The sequence below is a fragment of the Pieris rapae genome, chromosome 24, assembly GCF_905147795.1.
Source record: "Pieris rapae chromosome 24, ilPieRapa1.1, whole genome shotgun sequence".
Classification (NCBI taxonomy): Eukaryota; Metazoa; Arthropoda; class Insecta; order Lepidoptera; family Pieridae; genus Pieris; species Pieris rapae.
In genome coordinates this window covers 120,191-133,120 of record NC_059532.1, presented here as the reverse complement: position 1 = coordinate 133,120, position 12,930 = coordinate 120,191, and the positions used below count along the sequence as shown (strand labels likewise).

The window sequence follows — 12,930 nt, the reverse complement described above, 5'->3', positions numbered from 1 at the left end:
TTTAATAACAAAATTTTATTCAACAATACATCCATCCATTTTTACACAACCGTCTACATCTACACTACATTTGGAATACAAAATTAACAAGACTATTTCTTCTTCTAAAACTATTTTACAAAGAATCCCAAGTATAGTCGGGTAACTGAAGAACAAACCTGTTCATAGACTTTAGAATAATTGTATCAACGATAATGTTATCAGGGACTATAAAAAAGGTTTTATTTAGTCTTTCTGGGCTTGCTAATTTTAAATATTTTAAAATATAAATTAGTTAATAAAGCTTTTTATAAATCTGATGAATATTTAAATTAACTTGTTCGAGTCCAAACAATTTGTATGACTCAAAAGTTGGCGATTAAACGTGGCAGACTTTCTTGCCAGTTCTTCTTGCAAACTGTTAATGTGAATTTAGAAACTATTTAACATCTTTTCTGACTTTTAAAAGTGTACTTGGTTACCTATGTAAATAAAGCTATTTTGAGTTTAAATTTATAAACTTAATCCGCTGCATACCTGCCTCTTAATTATTTGAATTTGCTATTTAATATATTATGTAGCAAGTTATATCTTTCAGTTACCCAACTATACGTTAGTTTAAATGCATGAGCATCGCCTTTAAATAAAAGCCCCAACTTGGAACCCTGAGGCACACCACCCTTATAAAATACAAACAAATTAAAATGTGTACATTTGTCTGTAATTATATCAGAAAAGATCCACATTTTAAAGTGGTAACAATAGTCTATGGTCATTTTACAAAATTATAAAAGCATTGCTGAAAGCAAAATGAAAAAATGATTTAATTGCAAGAGATTATAAATGAAGAGTAATGTTTACATATTGTTACAAACTTGGGTTAATGTAATATATTTTGACTTTTGTGCAATTTAGAGATGGCAAGCAATCCGCCTCTCTCCCGATTCTTTCATGACTTTAAAAAATAAAAAAAATTAAACAAATGAAGTATAATTTTTTTCAAAGCATGTCTATACTGATTTTTCATTCCGTAGAATTCTTTAATTTCATGTGTTTACTACTCATATTTACTAACTCAAGTGAGGTAATACAAGAATAACAAATATTTCAATATCACAAACAATATATCGAATTAACATTAATAACTTTATTTTATTGTAAATTTAAAGAAAAAAAATATTAAAAATTATTATTAATTAATTGTTTAGCTGGTTATTTATTCCAGGTTTAGTAAATCTTTTAATAATATAAAATGTTACCTTAACTTGTGAGTTTTTTACTGTTTGTGATGAAAAGGGACGTAATTCATTTGCTAACATATTATGTTTAGACTCAGATGTCCAGACTCGTATTGAAATTGTAAAATGTGTCCGGCCAAAACACTTTGCCTACATGTAAAAAAATGTCAGCTGTCAGAATCCTACATAATGAAAAATCTGAGAATAGAGGAGTAATTGAGCCGGAATCTCATCATCAGGTATTTTTATTGGAAAGGCTTTTATGCGTAAAAGGAACACTCTGTAGTTTAAATAAATCGCCAACAGCTGTAACAACAAACGCTCAGTTTGTAACAATTTGCTTACATTACCAGAAACGTTTTATAATCGGACATTTGTCTTTTGTGTCATTGATGAAAAGAATAAAGGAGTGTGGTCCCAGTGGGAGTCCTTGCAAAACATCACTTGGCGACACCAACCAATGCCGGTCTCACACATCGCTCGTGCAATTTGTAGCCAACTTTGCTCACAGTCACTACTGTGCCGGCTTCTGCACCTTCCACTTCCTGAAAATCATTTAACATCATGTGCACATTTGAACCCGATCTGTTCATCAATTAATTTTTATATAAATACTCTTACCATGCAGAAACCCTCACTACATATTTAGCATGATAAATCCAGATAATTGATATGTGAACTACAGAAGGTACATCATATCACTCACATCTACTTGTCTATATAAAAAATGATCCAAAATAAATAGAGCTAAGCGTCAAAGGATTGCCACACATTTACAATACACATAAAAAACAAAGTAAATTAGCTTATTTTCAGTATAACCTAATAAAAACTAATAACTAGTTATAAAAATAACTAGTTTCTAAGATTCAATTTTCAATATCAAAAATTTTTTTTTCAAAAAGTTTCTAAGATTAATGGTCGTTACAGAAGTCTAGTCTCTTGAGAATAATGGATTTTTCAAACATAAGAGAAGACTGTTATGACGGACGGACTCTCTCGGTACCAGGTTCTCAAAGAAAATGATGAACTGTAAATAAAAATCATTATTAAATAAATTTTATTACCTGTTGGAATAGTGCTTCATGTAAGTTGGGATCAAACTTTTCTTTAAGAGGCGATACAGCTACAAGCCCGTGTCGGGCAAAAACCTGTAAATATACAATATTGTATATTAAATTATCAGTCCAAATATAGTGAACTTCACTACATAGTATTGAGCTTTTTGTCAACAAATGAGACTTTCAAATTTAAATTTCCTGATTAACGTCACATGTAGCTATTTTTACAAGTAATTTTATAAAGACTGAATGTTTTTTTTAATGCTATATTGTGATAGCTTATATGTATTAGATATTTTATGAATGTGAAATATAAATAAATTAACAAAAAAAAAATAAAAAAAATTGTATGATTTTCCTGTCCTCTATCTATGTTTATGAAGTTTTTCTCAATAACTTTTTAATAAATTACCTGTGAAAGTTGTGCTCTCGTAAGCTTAACTCCATCTGCCAGTGATCTTAATGCAGCTCCAGCACCAGCCTCAGCACCTTCTGGTACACTCTCTGCTGCCGCTGAGAGAGTGTCTGCAACCTGGAATTTTAAGTATTTTTCTCCATTATTAGATTAAGAACTTAGTTTATAAATATTATAAAAAATAAAAAGCACTTACGTCAAGTAAGTCCTTACAGAAGCTCTGTATCGCAAATGACTTAGCATCTTCCACTTGCTTCATCATTCTACGTCTAACATTCTCGCAGTCGGCAAGTGATCTCTTGTATTTATCCTGGAGATTCATACATCAGCAATAGATCAGTTTAGTAATTAAAATATAATTAGTACAACTACACAGATTCAGGTGTGCTTGAAATTTTCATTAGTATATCTAACCAGATAAGTATAACCTTAGTATAACCTATTAGTATAACCTCAGTGCGTTCTAATTAGTAGTTTAGTATACATATATATATATGTATACATCGTATAACATCAAACCTGAAAGCTAAAGATATCAAACTAAAACAATGTCAGAAAAAATGGAAACTAAATGTTAGTGCCAATTTCTTTTTAAAGGCACAGAATATCACCATTGTGTAATATGATATTAAATAGTTTTTTAGTCTTACTTCAAAGTCCTTAGATTGTTCTTTGAAAGTGTTAAGCTCTGTAGTAAGAGTTTCAATCTGTTTATGGCATTCTTCAATTGTACTTGGCAATTGTTTACTCTGTTTTTCAGGATCTTCTGCAGCTTTTTCTTCTACACTGTAGCAGCGGATAGAACCTCTAGAATAAAAACTTGTACACATTTTTAAATGGAATGATAAAGTCCACTGAACTAGGCTGATGCAACAATTATTTCACATCATATAGAAGATAAACTCGTAAGAATCACTTATACACATTAAAAACTACTGAAAAATATACAATTTATTGCTATCTTGTAATTTATTTGTCTGTGATTTATATTAAACACAACTAACTTAGCTTTGAGGTTGTAAAAACAGTTGCGCAACTATTACCTGTAGTAATTTGTCCTTAAATTTTTCAGAGTCGAATCTGTTACACATTTTGCTAACCGGCCTATTGAATACACTTTTAAAGAAGCCATAGTTGTTACTAAAATTAATTTTCTAAAGTAGGAATTTAAACACGTAAGGTTATACAGATTTTTTTTCCTTAACTGTCACTGTCAATGTCTATGCATACAGCATATTGCATTTACATTTTACATCTTGACAGACCAGGATACCCTAAGTAAAAGGAAACCTATAAAGTATTAAGAAATGTTGTTCTTGATTTATGAGTTGAGTTTATAAAAGATAGAAATTGCTATTTTAAACATATATATAAAAATTCATATTTAAAATATTAGCAATTTCAAGTTCACTGTCGAATGTCAATATCAAATAACTCTAGGTCAAGGAAAATGTCACTGGCAAGTGGCACTTCGAAGATGCTTCATAGTAAGAGTCTAGGAATTCGCAAATATTCGCTATTTACTATCATGCGGTAAGTTTCGGAAACATTGCAGAAAAATGAGGGAACTATTAAAACTAGATCGGTTACCGTACGGAGCTCAGTGAGTTTCACTTTTTAGTCGGGTTATTACATCATCGCGGTTAGTGCGTTGGCGCGAAATTTAAATATGGCGAAATTAGCAGTGTTTGATTTTGATCATACGATCGTGGAGGAAGATTCAGATGCGATAATAATATCAAAACTGAGAGAAAAACGGCCTCCACCGGAATATGATTCCGGGACCCGGGATTGGACACCCTATATGAGCGTTGTAAGTTTTGAAGTTTTTGAGGTTTGACGTCTAGCTATTTCTTAATATTTTACATAGATTAACTTTATAATAAAAAAATAAATTTAATAAAATGCGAGCGTACTTGTACAATAGATAAATTTTATGAAACACAGTTATTCAAAAGAGTAACCCTCTTTATACATATTAATTTAATTTTTTTACATGATATAAAATTCTGTTTTCAGAGTATTTTTTACTATTATACAGTTTTGAGCAGCTTGGTGCTCTATAAATTAATAAATAAGCTTTTCATATGATATTCACCTCTTTTAGGGAAACATATGAAAAATTATGGATAAAAGTCTTGTTGTGACATACCTATTTTACTTACGTGAAATAATTACACTTTTTGTTTATTAATGAATGTTTTTAATTGAAGTTTTTATGACAGCTATTTAGTTAAACAATTGAAACGTTAATTATACAGTATTGAAACACTGACATTCTGTTTTTTTGTGTTCTGTTTTAAAATCGGCCACACTTAATAACATAGTCGCGATGTCGACATATTTATTATAAATATGATTTAATTATAAATTACGCGTCACTCTGAAGTCTATTTCAGAGACTATAGCAAATCTATTTCTACGAAATTAAAAAAAAAAACACGTCAGGTTTGGTTTTTCCCAAAAAGCGTGGGGTCTCCTAGATGCACAACGAAAAACCCATGGATTACACATCAGAGATTGACTAGGATTTTGCTTATGACTAAGTATAATGATATCATAACTTGATGACTTGCTAAAAGTCTCATTGTTACTAAATATTGTTTCACTAGGAAAACTTCCTTCCTTAGCTAAATATTCCGGTTGTAGGCACAAGCAAATTCGTAACGATAAATCTGGTACTGAATTGAAATATAGGTAACTTAAGTGCCAATGGACTTTGCATCCGGCTAATAAATAAATGAAAAAAATAAATAAATAGGTAACTTAAAAGAAATGAAGCAGTAAATAAAATTTCGAGGCTTTTTGGCGAATAAATATGTCGCAGCCAACTAGTTTAGCCGTTCAATTAACAGTCTAGACGTTTAACACAGCGCCCTTTAACTAACGGCCTGAAAGATATTCAGCCGAAGCGTTTGTTACGACATTTAATAAACTGGCTAATGCTTAGGCGCTTCGTATGATAGAGACATTATTTAATAGAAAAAAAATTTCTTTTAAAATTAAATTGCTTGAGTCAAATTCACATTATTATTGTAACTAGACACGTTCTTGGTACTTGTTTTTCATGAAACTTTGGAAAACACCATCAAAGTTGTGGTTTGCCGACGCCATGTTAATAGTTTCAAGAGTTTCGTTTCGAGTTTTTCGAGAGTGACAGAAAGTGTATTAAATTGTAATTAACAGTCAACAGGCTAGGCAAGTAATGAAACGCCATCGATCCAAGTCATTTGCCTAGGTGTTTGATTAACTTGCTGAACATCTTTTAGGATGCTAGTTGTAGGCTGTTAATTGAACGCGAGCTAATTAGGCTAGTTGGCTGCGACATATATAAGATAAATCGACGAAATGTATACGCACCTAACGACGCCACCAAATTTTAAGTCGTGTTTGTGTCAGAACGGAGCTTTTGTAGAAGTAATTAAAAATACATAATCATATTTACTGAGTTGGCTGTCATTCCTAATATCTGCTGTTATTTTTTTAAATCTACTAGCGACCCGCCCCGGCTTCGCACGGGTGCAATGCTGATACTAAATAGACTACAGAAAATCCGTGAACGTTGTATATAAAAATGTGGGTTATCCATAAGAGATAGACATATACCATCACGGGCTTTTCTGTAGACCTTTTCAATGTGTACAATACTTAGTACATTATTTTAATAAAACTCGTAGGGTTCAGCCTCCAATAATCCAATCTAAAAAAAATTAATTATTTACGACATCACATTAGAAACCTCAAAAATAACAGTACTTCTCCACTATTTAATGGATGTCATTAGATACATATAAACCTTCCTCTTGAATCACTCTATCTATTAAAAAAAACCGCATCAAAATCCGTTGCGTAGTTTCAAAGATTTAAGCATACAAAGGGACATAGGGACAGAGAAAGCGACTTTGTTTTATACTATGTAGTGATAGTGATAGTGATATAATGTTTTATATTATTGAGAGGTAAGGATGAAGGGTCTTTTGAATTTGAATGAGACATTGAGGATTTATTTTTATTCTTTATCAACCACTCAACATTAACATAAGCTAAATAATGAAATATTAATTGCTATGAAACAAATTAATGCGAATTGAAACAGTTGAAGACTGCCTGCATCTAGCCTACTCTCGAGACGTAACTCCCGACAGGAAATCGCCACGCTTATAAAACTAAGAAAGCCTGAGTGAGCAAAATTAAATTTATGACCCAGGAACCGCACAGTTAAAGTAAAAAAAACATCTTCCACGTCATTAAATTTGAATCTGTAGGCATCTTTTCTCATCGACAAAGAAGACAGAGGGCCGAGAGAAAAATCCGGCGAAAAAAACTTTCGGTACTCCTGGAAAAAAGCAAATCATCAAGCAACACATATCTTAAAAAAAATATAGCAAATTAATTAGAAGTAGCCTACCCAGCACTAGTCCCAGGCCCTTTTATCAACTAGATAATCGCTAACTTTATAGTAAGCCTTTTTACACAGCCTTTTTTAATGCTATTCTTAAATTTATTAAAAGGCTGAGATAATAGAGCCTCCTGGATGTTATTAAAGAAGAGTATCCCTTTTTCCAAAAAATAATTACTAACTTTAAATAGCCTAGTACGGGGAAATTGCAGCCTGCGTTTGTTTCGAGTATTAACATTGTGCGTATGTTCTATTCTAGTAAACTTATCACTATTTTTGTATACATACATAATATTTTCATAAATATATTGCGAGTAATATTAATTTCCTTGAATTTGTCTCTCAGAGATTCCCAAAATCTACATCTCTCACATAACATCGTGATGAAACTTGTGTCAGACGTAAAAAGTCTGTGTTTGTCAGGCATCAGAGGCTAATCACCTACTTGCCTTTTAGATTGACAAAGCATGAAGTAGATAGATACAGAAATCTGAAAATGTGTGTCGCCATTTATAATATCTGTATAGATGTAATTTTTTGATCTTTAAATTATTTCACTTGAAACGAATTCAAGTTGAAAATGCTGAATTTTAGCATTTTCTAAGAAAACGTTTCGAAAATAACCTTCGTCATTTCCTTGTTATCTAAAATTAGAATTTCTCGATAAGAGTAATCGTTTTTTGTAATCAATTTATCCACCACGTACTGAAATATATATATTGTTCTTAGATAGTTAATTAAAGTCGCGTATGTAGTGGAATATATGATAGATAAGAAGGCACTTTTTATATTTAATAAGGCAAACAGGCAAGAGGCTCATCTGACGTTTAGTAACACCGCCGCCCATGGACACTCACATTGCCAGTTCTTCTCTTCCGTTCTACGCCCTTATTTATTTCATATACATTTCTGTTTTTGACGTTCATAAGTGTACCTATATGAATAAATTATTTTGAATTTACGATGCCCGCCTTTTAAGACTTGGTGCGCTCTTTTCTTGAAGAAATGTCGAATTGGTTTCACATACTGGTGGTGCAAAAAGTGCCTTAAGAACCGCTTAGTTGTGGTACGGACGTCGAGGTGATACAGATGGTATTTTGTATTCTGCCTTGATGATGATGAAACTCAGCTGCTGGTTTAAATCCGAACAACTCCTTTGAACACTCTCGAACTATCAAAAGTTCAATTACACTTAAGATCCTTATAAACATACATTGTAGTGCATATTTGCCTGGTCAAAGACCAATACCCGAACCCAATAATTAATCCACAATCTCAGTTTGTTTTCAATCTTCTAGCTGCATCCCAATAACCAAACCCTACGAAGACAATCAATTTTTGGCGACGGGTAGAATGCAATTTCTTCGCTCTTTACACTCGTATTTGATAATCAATATAAACCGATTAAAGTAAATAAAAGCGTACAAATTATATTATAATATACAGGTCTATGTTTAAAACATATCGAATAGCTTTTTATTTATTTTAAAAACTGGTGTAACTTAAAATCTTAAGATAATATTATATTGGCACGATTAAGATGTGTATCTCAGATGGTCAAATATGGATTGAGAATTAAGATAGTTTTATTTCGTTTGTTGTCGTACAGATATAGAAATTTGTAGCTAAGACCTAAAATCTTGCAGCGTCTTTATTTTTAATTTATATTTACGTAAAACGCGATTTTTTTAAATCGGAAACAAATACATATGTATGTGTGAAGACGTGATTTGGCAACGCTCCCAATGGCCATGGCCTCCGTCATTGCCACTTGGCGTACGATCTACGTTAGTATATTAAAAATAATAAAATATATCTACTAATATTTTTTGAGGATTTGTTGTCTAGGAATTACTCAAAATTAAAAAATGTGCGTGCGTACAAAGTACCTATACATGTCAGAAGTTAAACTTCTTTGTTAATTAATTATTACAAATGTAAAAGCCCCAATATATGATCATGTTCCAGTATATGATCACTGCATGTATTTGTATATATATATTCACACTGTGTACGTGCTAATGATGATTTAAATAAATAAAAAATCTGCGTTTACTGCGCAAGACGTTATGCGACAGAATTTCCATCTAAAGTTCTGATATGTAACTACTAAAATATAAAGTTTCACTTCATTATACACACATAATATGATTGTATTTTAGGAAGAGTCTCAAATATAGTACCTAATTGTTGTTTTTAAGGAGAAGCTGTCTTTATTGTGTGGGGCGAGTATTAAGACTATAAGTTTGACAACAATTAATAAATAACTCAACTTATTATTATGACATGAAAATTATAATCGCTCTAAATGTACCGATATTTGCAACTAAACGTTATATTTATGTAAACTTAATTAAAGCAATGAAGTATCCTCTGAGGGTTTTCTTGAATATATTCTTAATCAGTTACGCGTTAAGCTAAAGAATTTCACCAGCGTATAGATTTTGTTAAATTAGTGATTATTTAAAAATAATCAAAGTTTGAAGTATCGAAATGAGGCAATAAAAATCAAATGAAAATGTCATTAATTTATGTAACATAGTGTGTTCTCAGTCAGTTAGCAATCAGTTATCAAAGGGCGTAGAACGAGAAAAATTCTCTGCTGCTGAATTCTTAGGATTCTTCAAGAAAGGAGCATACCAATTCTTAAAAAGCTTCGCGAGGCTTATGATATTGATAATCTCCATGGGTATGTCGTTTGAAGTTAATATATGTTTGCAGGTATTCGAGCACGCGTTCTCCGCTGGCTTCCACCCATCAGAAATCTTGGACAGTATTGCCAGTATGCGTCCGAATCCTGGTATGCCGGAGCTGATCACCACACTAGCGGAGCAGGGTTGGGACGTCGCAATACTAACCGATGCGAATACAGTCTTCGTGAATCATTGGATAAAGGCGAATGAGCTGCAGGTAAAGAAGCATCTAGAAGGTGCATCTAGATGTTCTTTGTTTCGTTAGTGGCGCCGCCAAACTTCCTCCAGGATATGTAATCCTGGGTGACGGTAAGACCTGTAAGGGCCTTGATAAGTCTAGCCAGTAGGGGATCGGGCTCAAGGTCTGGTGTCTACTGCAAGCACGATGAGTTCTTTCGGATTTTCTGGATCATTCCGTGTTTCATGTCCAGAACAACTTAGAGTGCGTTGGTAACAAAGTGAAAACTTTTGCCCTGTAACTGGTTTAGTAGGTACACGATTTTAGCAATTAGTTTTTTAATTTTTATATGGAAATTTGTAGTTTTTTTCTAACGATTTTAATGGGTTTTGCTGTTGCTAGTTAGATAAAATTCGTTTTTTATATGCTAATAAAGAAGACGTTGATAAAGATGCGAAAGGCAGAGCTTAGGTGTTTGGTGTAGAACGGATAAATGAGAAGAGGTGAACAAGTAGGATGAATGGCATATGTGTGTGGTGAGGTTGGGTTGGGAGGCCTTGTCGTACCAGAACCAAAAGACGTACGAGAGAAGGGTCAGGTAAAACAGACGAGCATGGTGAATGTCATGAAAGTGGATGAAGCGAGAGAGTAAGAGAACCGTTCTAGATGGAATACATGGATGGCGAGGATTATACACCAGAATTTGGAAGAGTCCTTCACTCATGGCATGGAGTAAACGTAATGTAGATTATCTAGTACACAAATACAGGTCATTTTTATAATTTGAGCGATGAAAGAGTTCTGCAAAAAATCTTAGATATAGATTAAAGAATACGTTGTCTGTGGTTCTTAGAACTTAGAATAGTTTTATTAATGCAATTATGAAGTTCGTACTAACAACGTGCCATGGTGAATTAACTCGTCTGTGACGTCATCGAAACGTGTGATTTTTGTGTAAAAACAATACTAGGGTGAACCTTGGCGATAAACTTCAACAATGATCATTACATATTCATATGGACAATTAGTCCCTCGGTATTAAAACACGATAAAATTGTGTGTATCGCCACAAGTATTGCCACATTAAATTTATTTGAAATGTATTGTTTGTTTTGTTTCTCATTTCTTAACCATTTAATCACAATGCGTCACAGCGAAGCTTATAGAATAATTATTTGAAAATATATAAATAAATAAAGTGTTAAATGGCACATAGATAGAAAGTCGATTGGTGCATCCGGCTCGACCCCAGGGGTGAAGGTTGCACATTAGGCCAACACCACTCCATCAATATATTCTATGTTGAGTTGAAACCCGGGGGTTGAAACTCCAGTTCAGGTCTGGAGGTGATATCAGAAGTCCAGACCTAGCAGAATGAGAAGATGGGGAGAAGTTGAAGCACCGCTGGCGTTTTTTTATTTTGAGAATTTATTTTCAGGACGCGATAACAACAATAGTAACAAATCGTGCTTTCTGGCAAAATGATCGGCTGTTCATAGAGCCATGCATGCGTCAGACATCTTGCCGTCTCTGTCCCTCGAACTTGTGCAAATCGATTGCGCTGGCGCAGCTTTGTAAGAACAAGAACTACACGCGTATTGTGTACAGTGGCGATGGGCGGAACGACTTCTGTCCGTCGACAAAGTTGCTTAGTAATGTGAGTATTACCTTTAATTTAAATTATTTATATGTACCCTCTTTAGTTGAAATTAATTTTGCAGTGCTTGTAGTCTTATCGATTGTTTTTAATATTCTGCAATACAAATATGAAGCCTATTTATAGAGGTCTCAGTTTGGAGTATGGAATTCGTCTTTTTGCAACTACCCTCAAAATAATAACTTAGCTGAGTAAAAATATATATGTATTAATTATTTAATTTCTCATAAATCAAGGGTTTCAATTTTAAAGTACTCATAGCGTCGAGTTATTAAAACATCATTGACGCTTTTAATCTATCTCTTAATCAAGTTGTTTCTGGTCAAAAACTGGTGCTACAACCCCTTAATTGGGCATCTACGGATCACATCAGTTTCCTTGATTGTATTGCTTGGACACCTGCACCATTACGAGAACATACAATAATTTTGACGATTATTTTAAAAATGTTAATATTTTGTTCAGGGAACAGTATTCCCGCGAAAAGGATACCCTCTCGACGAGTTAATAAAGAAGACTCTGGCAACACCGGAACCACAGATTAAGGCCAAAGTTGTCCCCTGGATTGACGCTTACACGATTATCAATGAATTGTTTCCGAAATAAGTTTGACACTTACTTTTTGAGCCATTCGTTCTAAGGGGTAGTAAGTATGGTTGTATTTGACGTGCGTAAGACTTACTTACCCTAAGAACAATATAATTCCGATAGAATTTGCAATATGAGTGTTAGTTTTCTTTAGCAAAACGTTTTTGATGATAATTTTAATTTGAAATGAGTTATTTGTTTTTTAAATATGAAACCGCACAAAACCTAGAAATAATAGTGTGAATTGTAATTTTTAAGGGAAGGGTTAATCTAGAAACATTCTAGGAATATTTTATAGCACTTATAATATAATAAGAAGTTTGTCTTAAATAAAAATATCTTTTTTCATAAATAACACTTTTTTTAGACTACTATACAAGTATTTGTGTTAAACTGATGTAATGGTCTCTGCATTTTAAAGGCCGCTAACGCACTCGCGAAGGATGGCATTGAGTGTTTATGGGCGGTGTCACTTAACATTAGATGCGCCTCCTGTCCCTTTACCCTTAATAACGGGCATAATGACCACTTTAGAGAAAATTAACGATTTACCATTCCACTGACAGAGGTCTGTTGTTTATGAAAATAGTTGTTTTTAATGAACGCACCTTTTAATGTATTAATTGCTTTAATTAAAACTCGAATATATAAATAAACGTCCATCGCACTAAGCTTTAGTGAAATGTTTTAATAAATGTTTGAAAAAACCTGTGTTTTTATTG

The 12,930-nt window shown here is 32.9% G+C and overlaps 2 protein-coding genes across 2 annotated transcripts; one reads left to right on the top strand and one right to left on the bottom strand.

Moving 5' to 3' along the window:
• Positions 1 to 3,917, bottom strand: LOC110993704 (grpE protein homolog, mitochondrial). Its single transcript, XM_022260055.2, has 6 exons — positions 3,737 to 3,917; positions 3,344 to 3,500; positions 2,890 to 3,003; positions 2,691 to 2,810; positions 2,285 to 2,368; positions 1 to 1,762 (listed from the first exon to the last, which is right to left on the bottom strand). Exons 1-6 carry the CDS (start codon positions 3,823 to 3,825, stop codon positions 1,658 to 1,660), a joined length of 669 nt encoding a protein of 222 aa, XP_022115747.2. The 5' UTR covers positions 3,826 to 3,917; the 3' UTR covers positions 1 to 1,657.
• Positions 3,918 to 4,232: 315 nt separating this feature from the next.
• Positions 4,233 to 12,910, top strand: LOC110993710 (pyridoxal phosphate phosphatase PHOSPHO2). The gene is made up of 4 exons (XM_022260061.2): positions 4,233 to 4,506; positions 9,814 to 10,002; positions 11,402 to 11,620; positions 12,086 to 12,910. The coding sequence occupies exons 1-4, from the start codon at positions 4,363 to 4,365 to the stop codon at positions 12,224 to 12,226; spliced, it is 693 nt and encodes a 230-aa protein (XP_022115753.1). The 5' UTR covers positions 4,233 to 4,362; the 3' UTR covers positions 12,227 to 12,910.
• Positions 12,911 to 12,930: the final 20 nt, after the last annotated feature.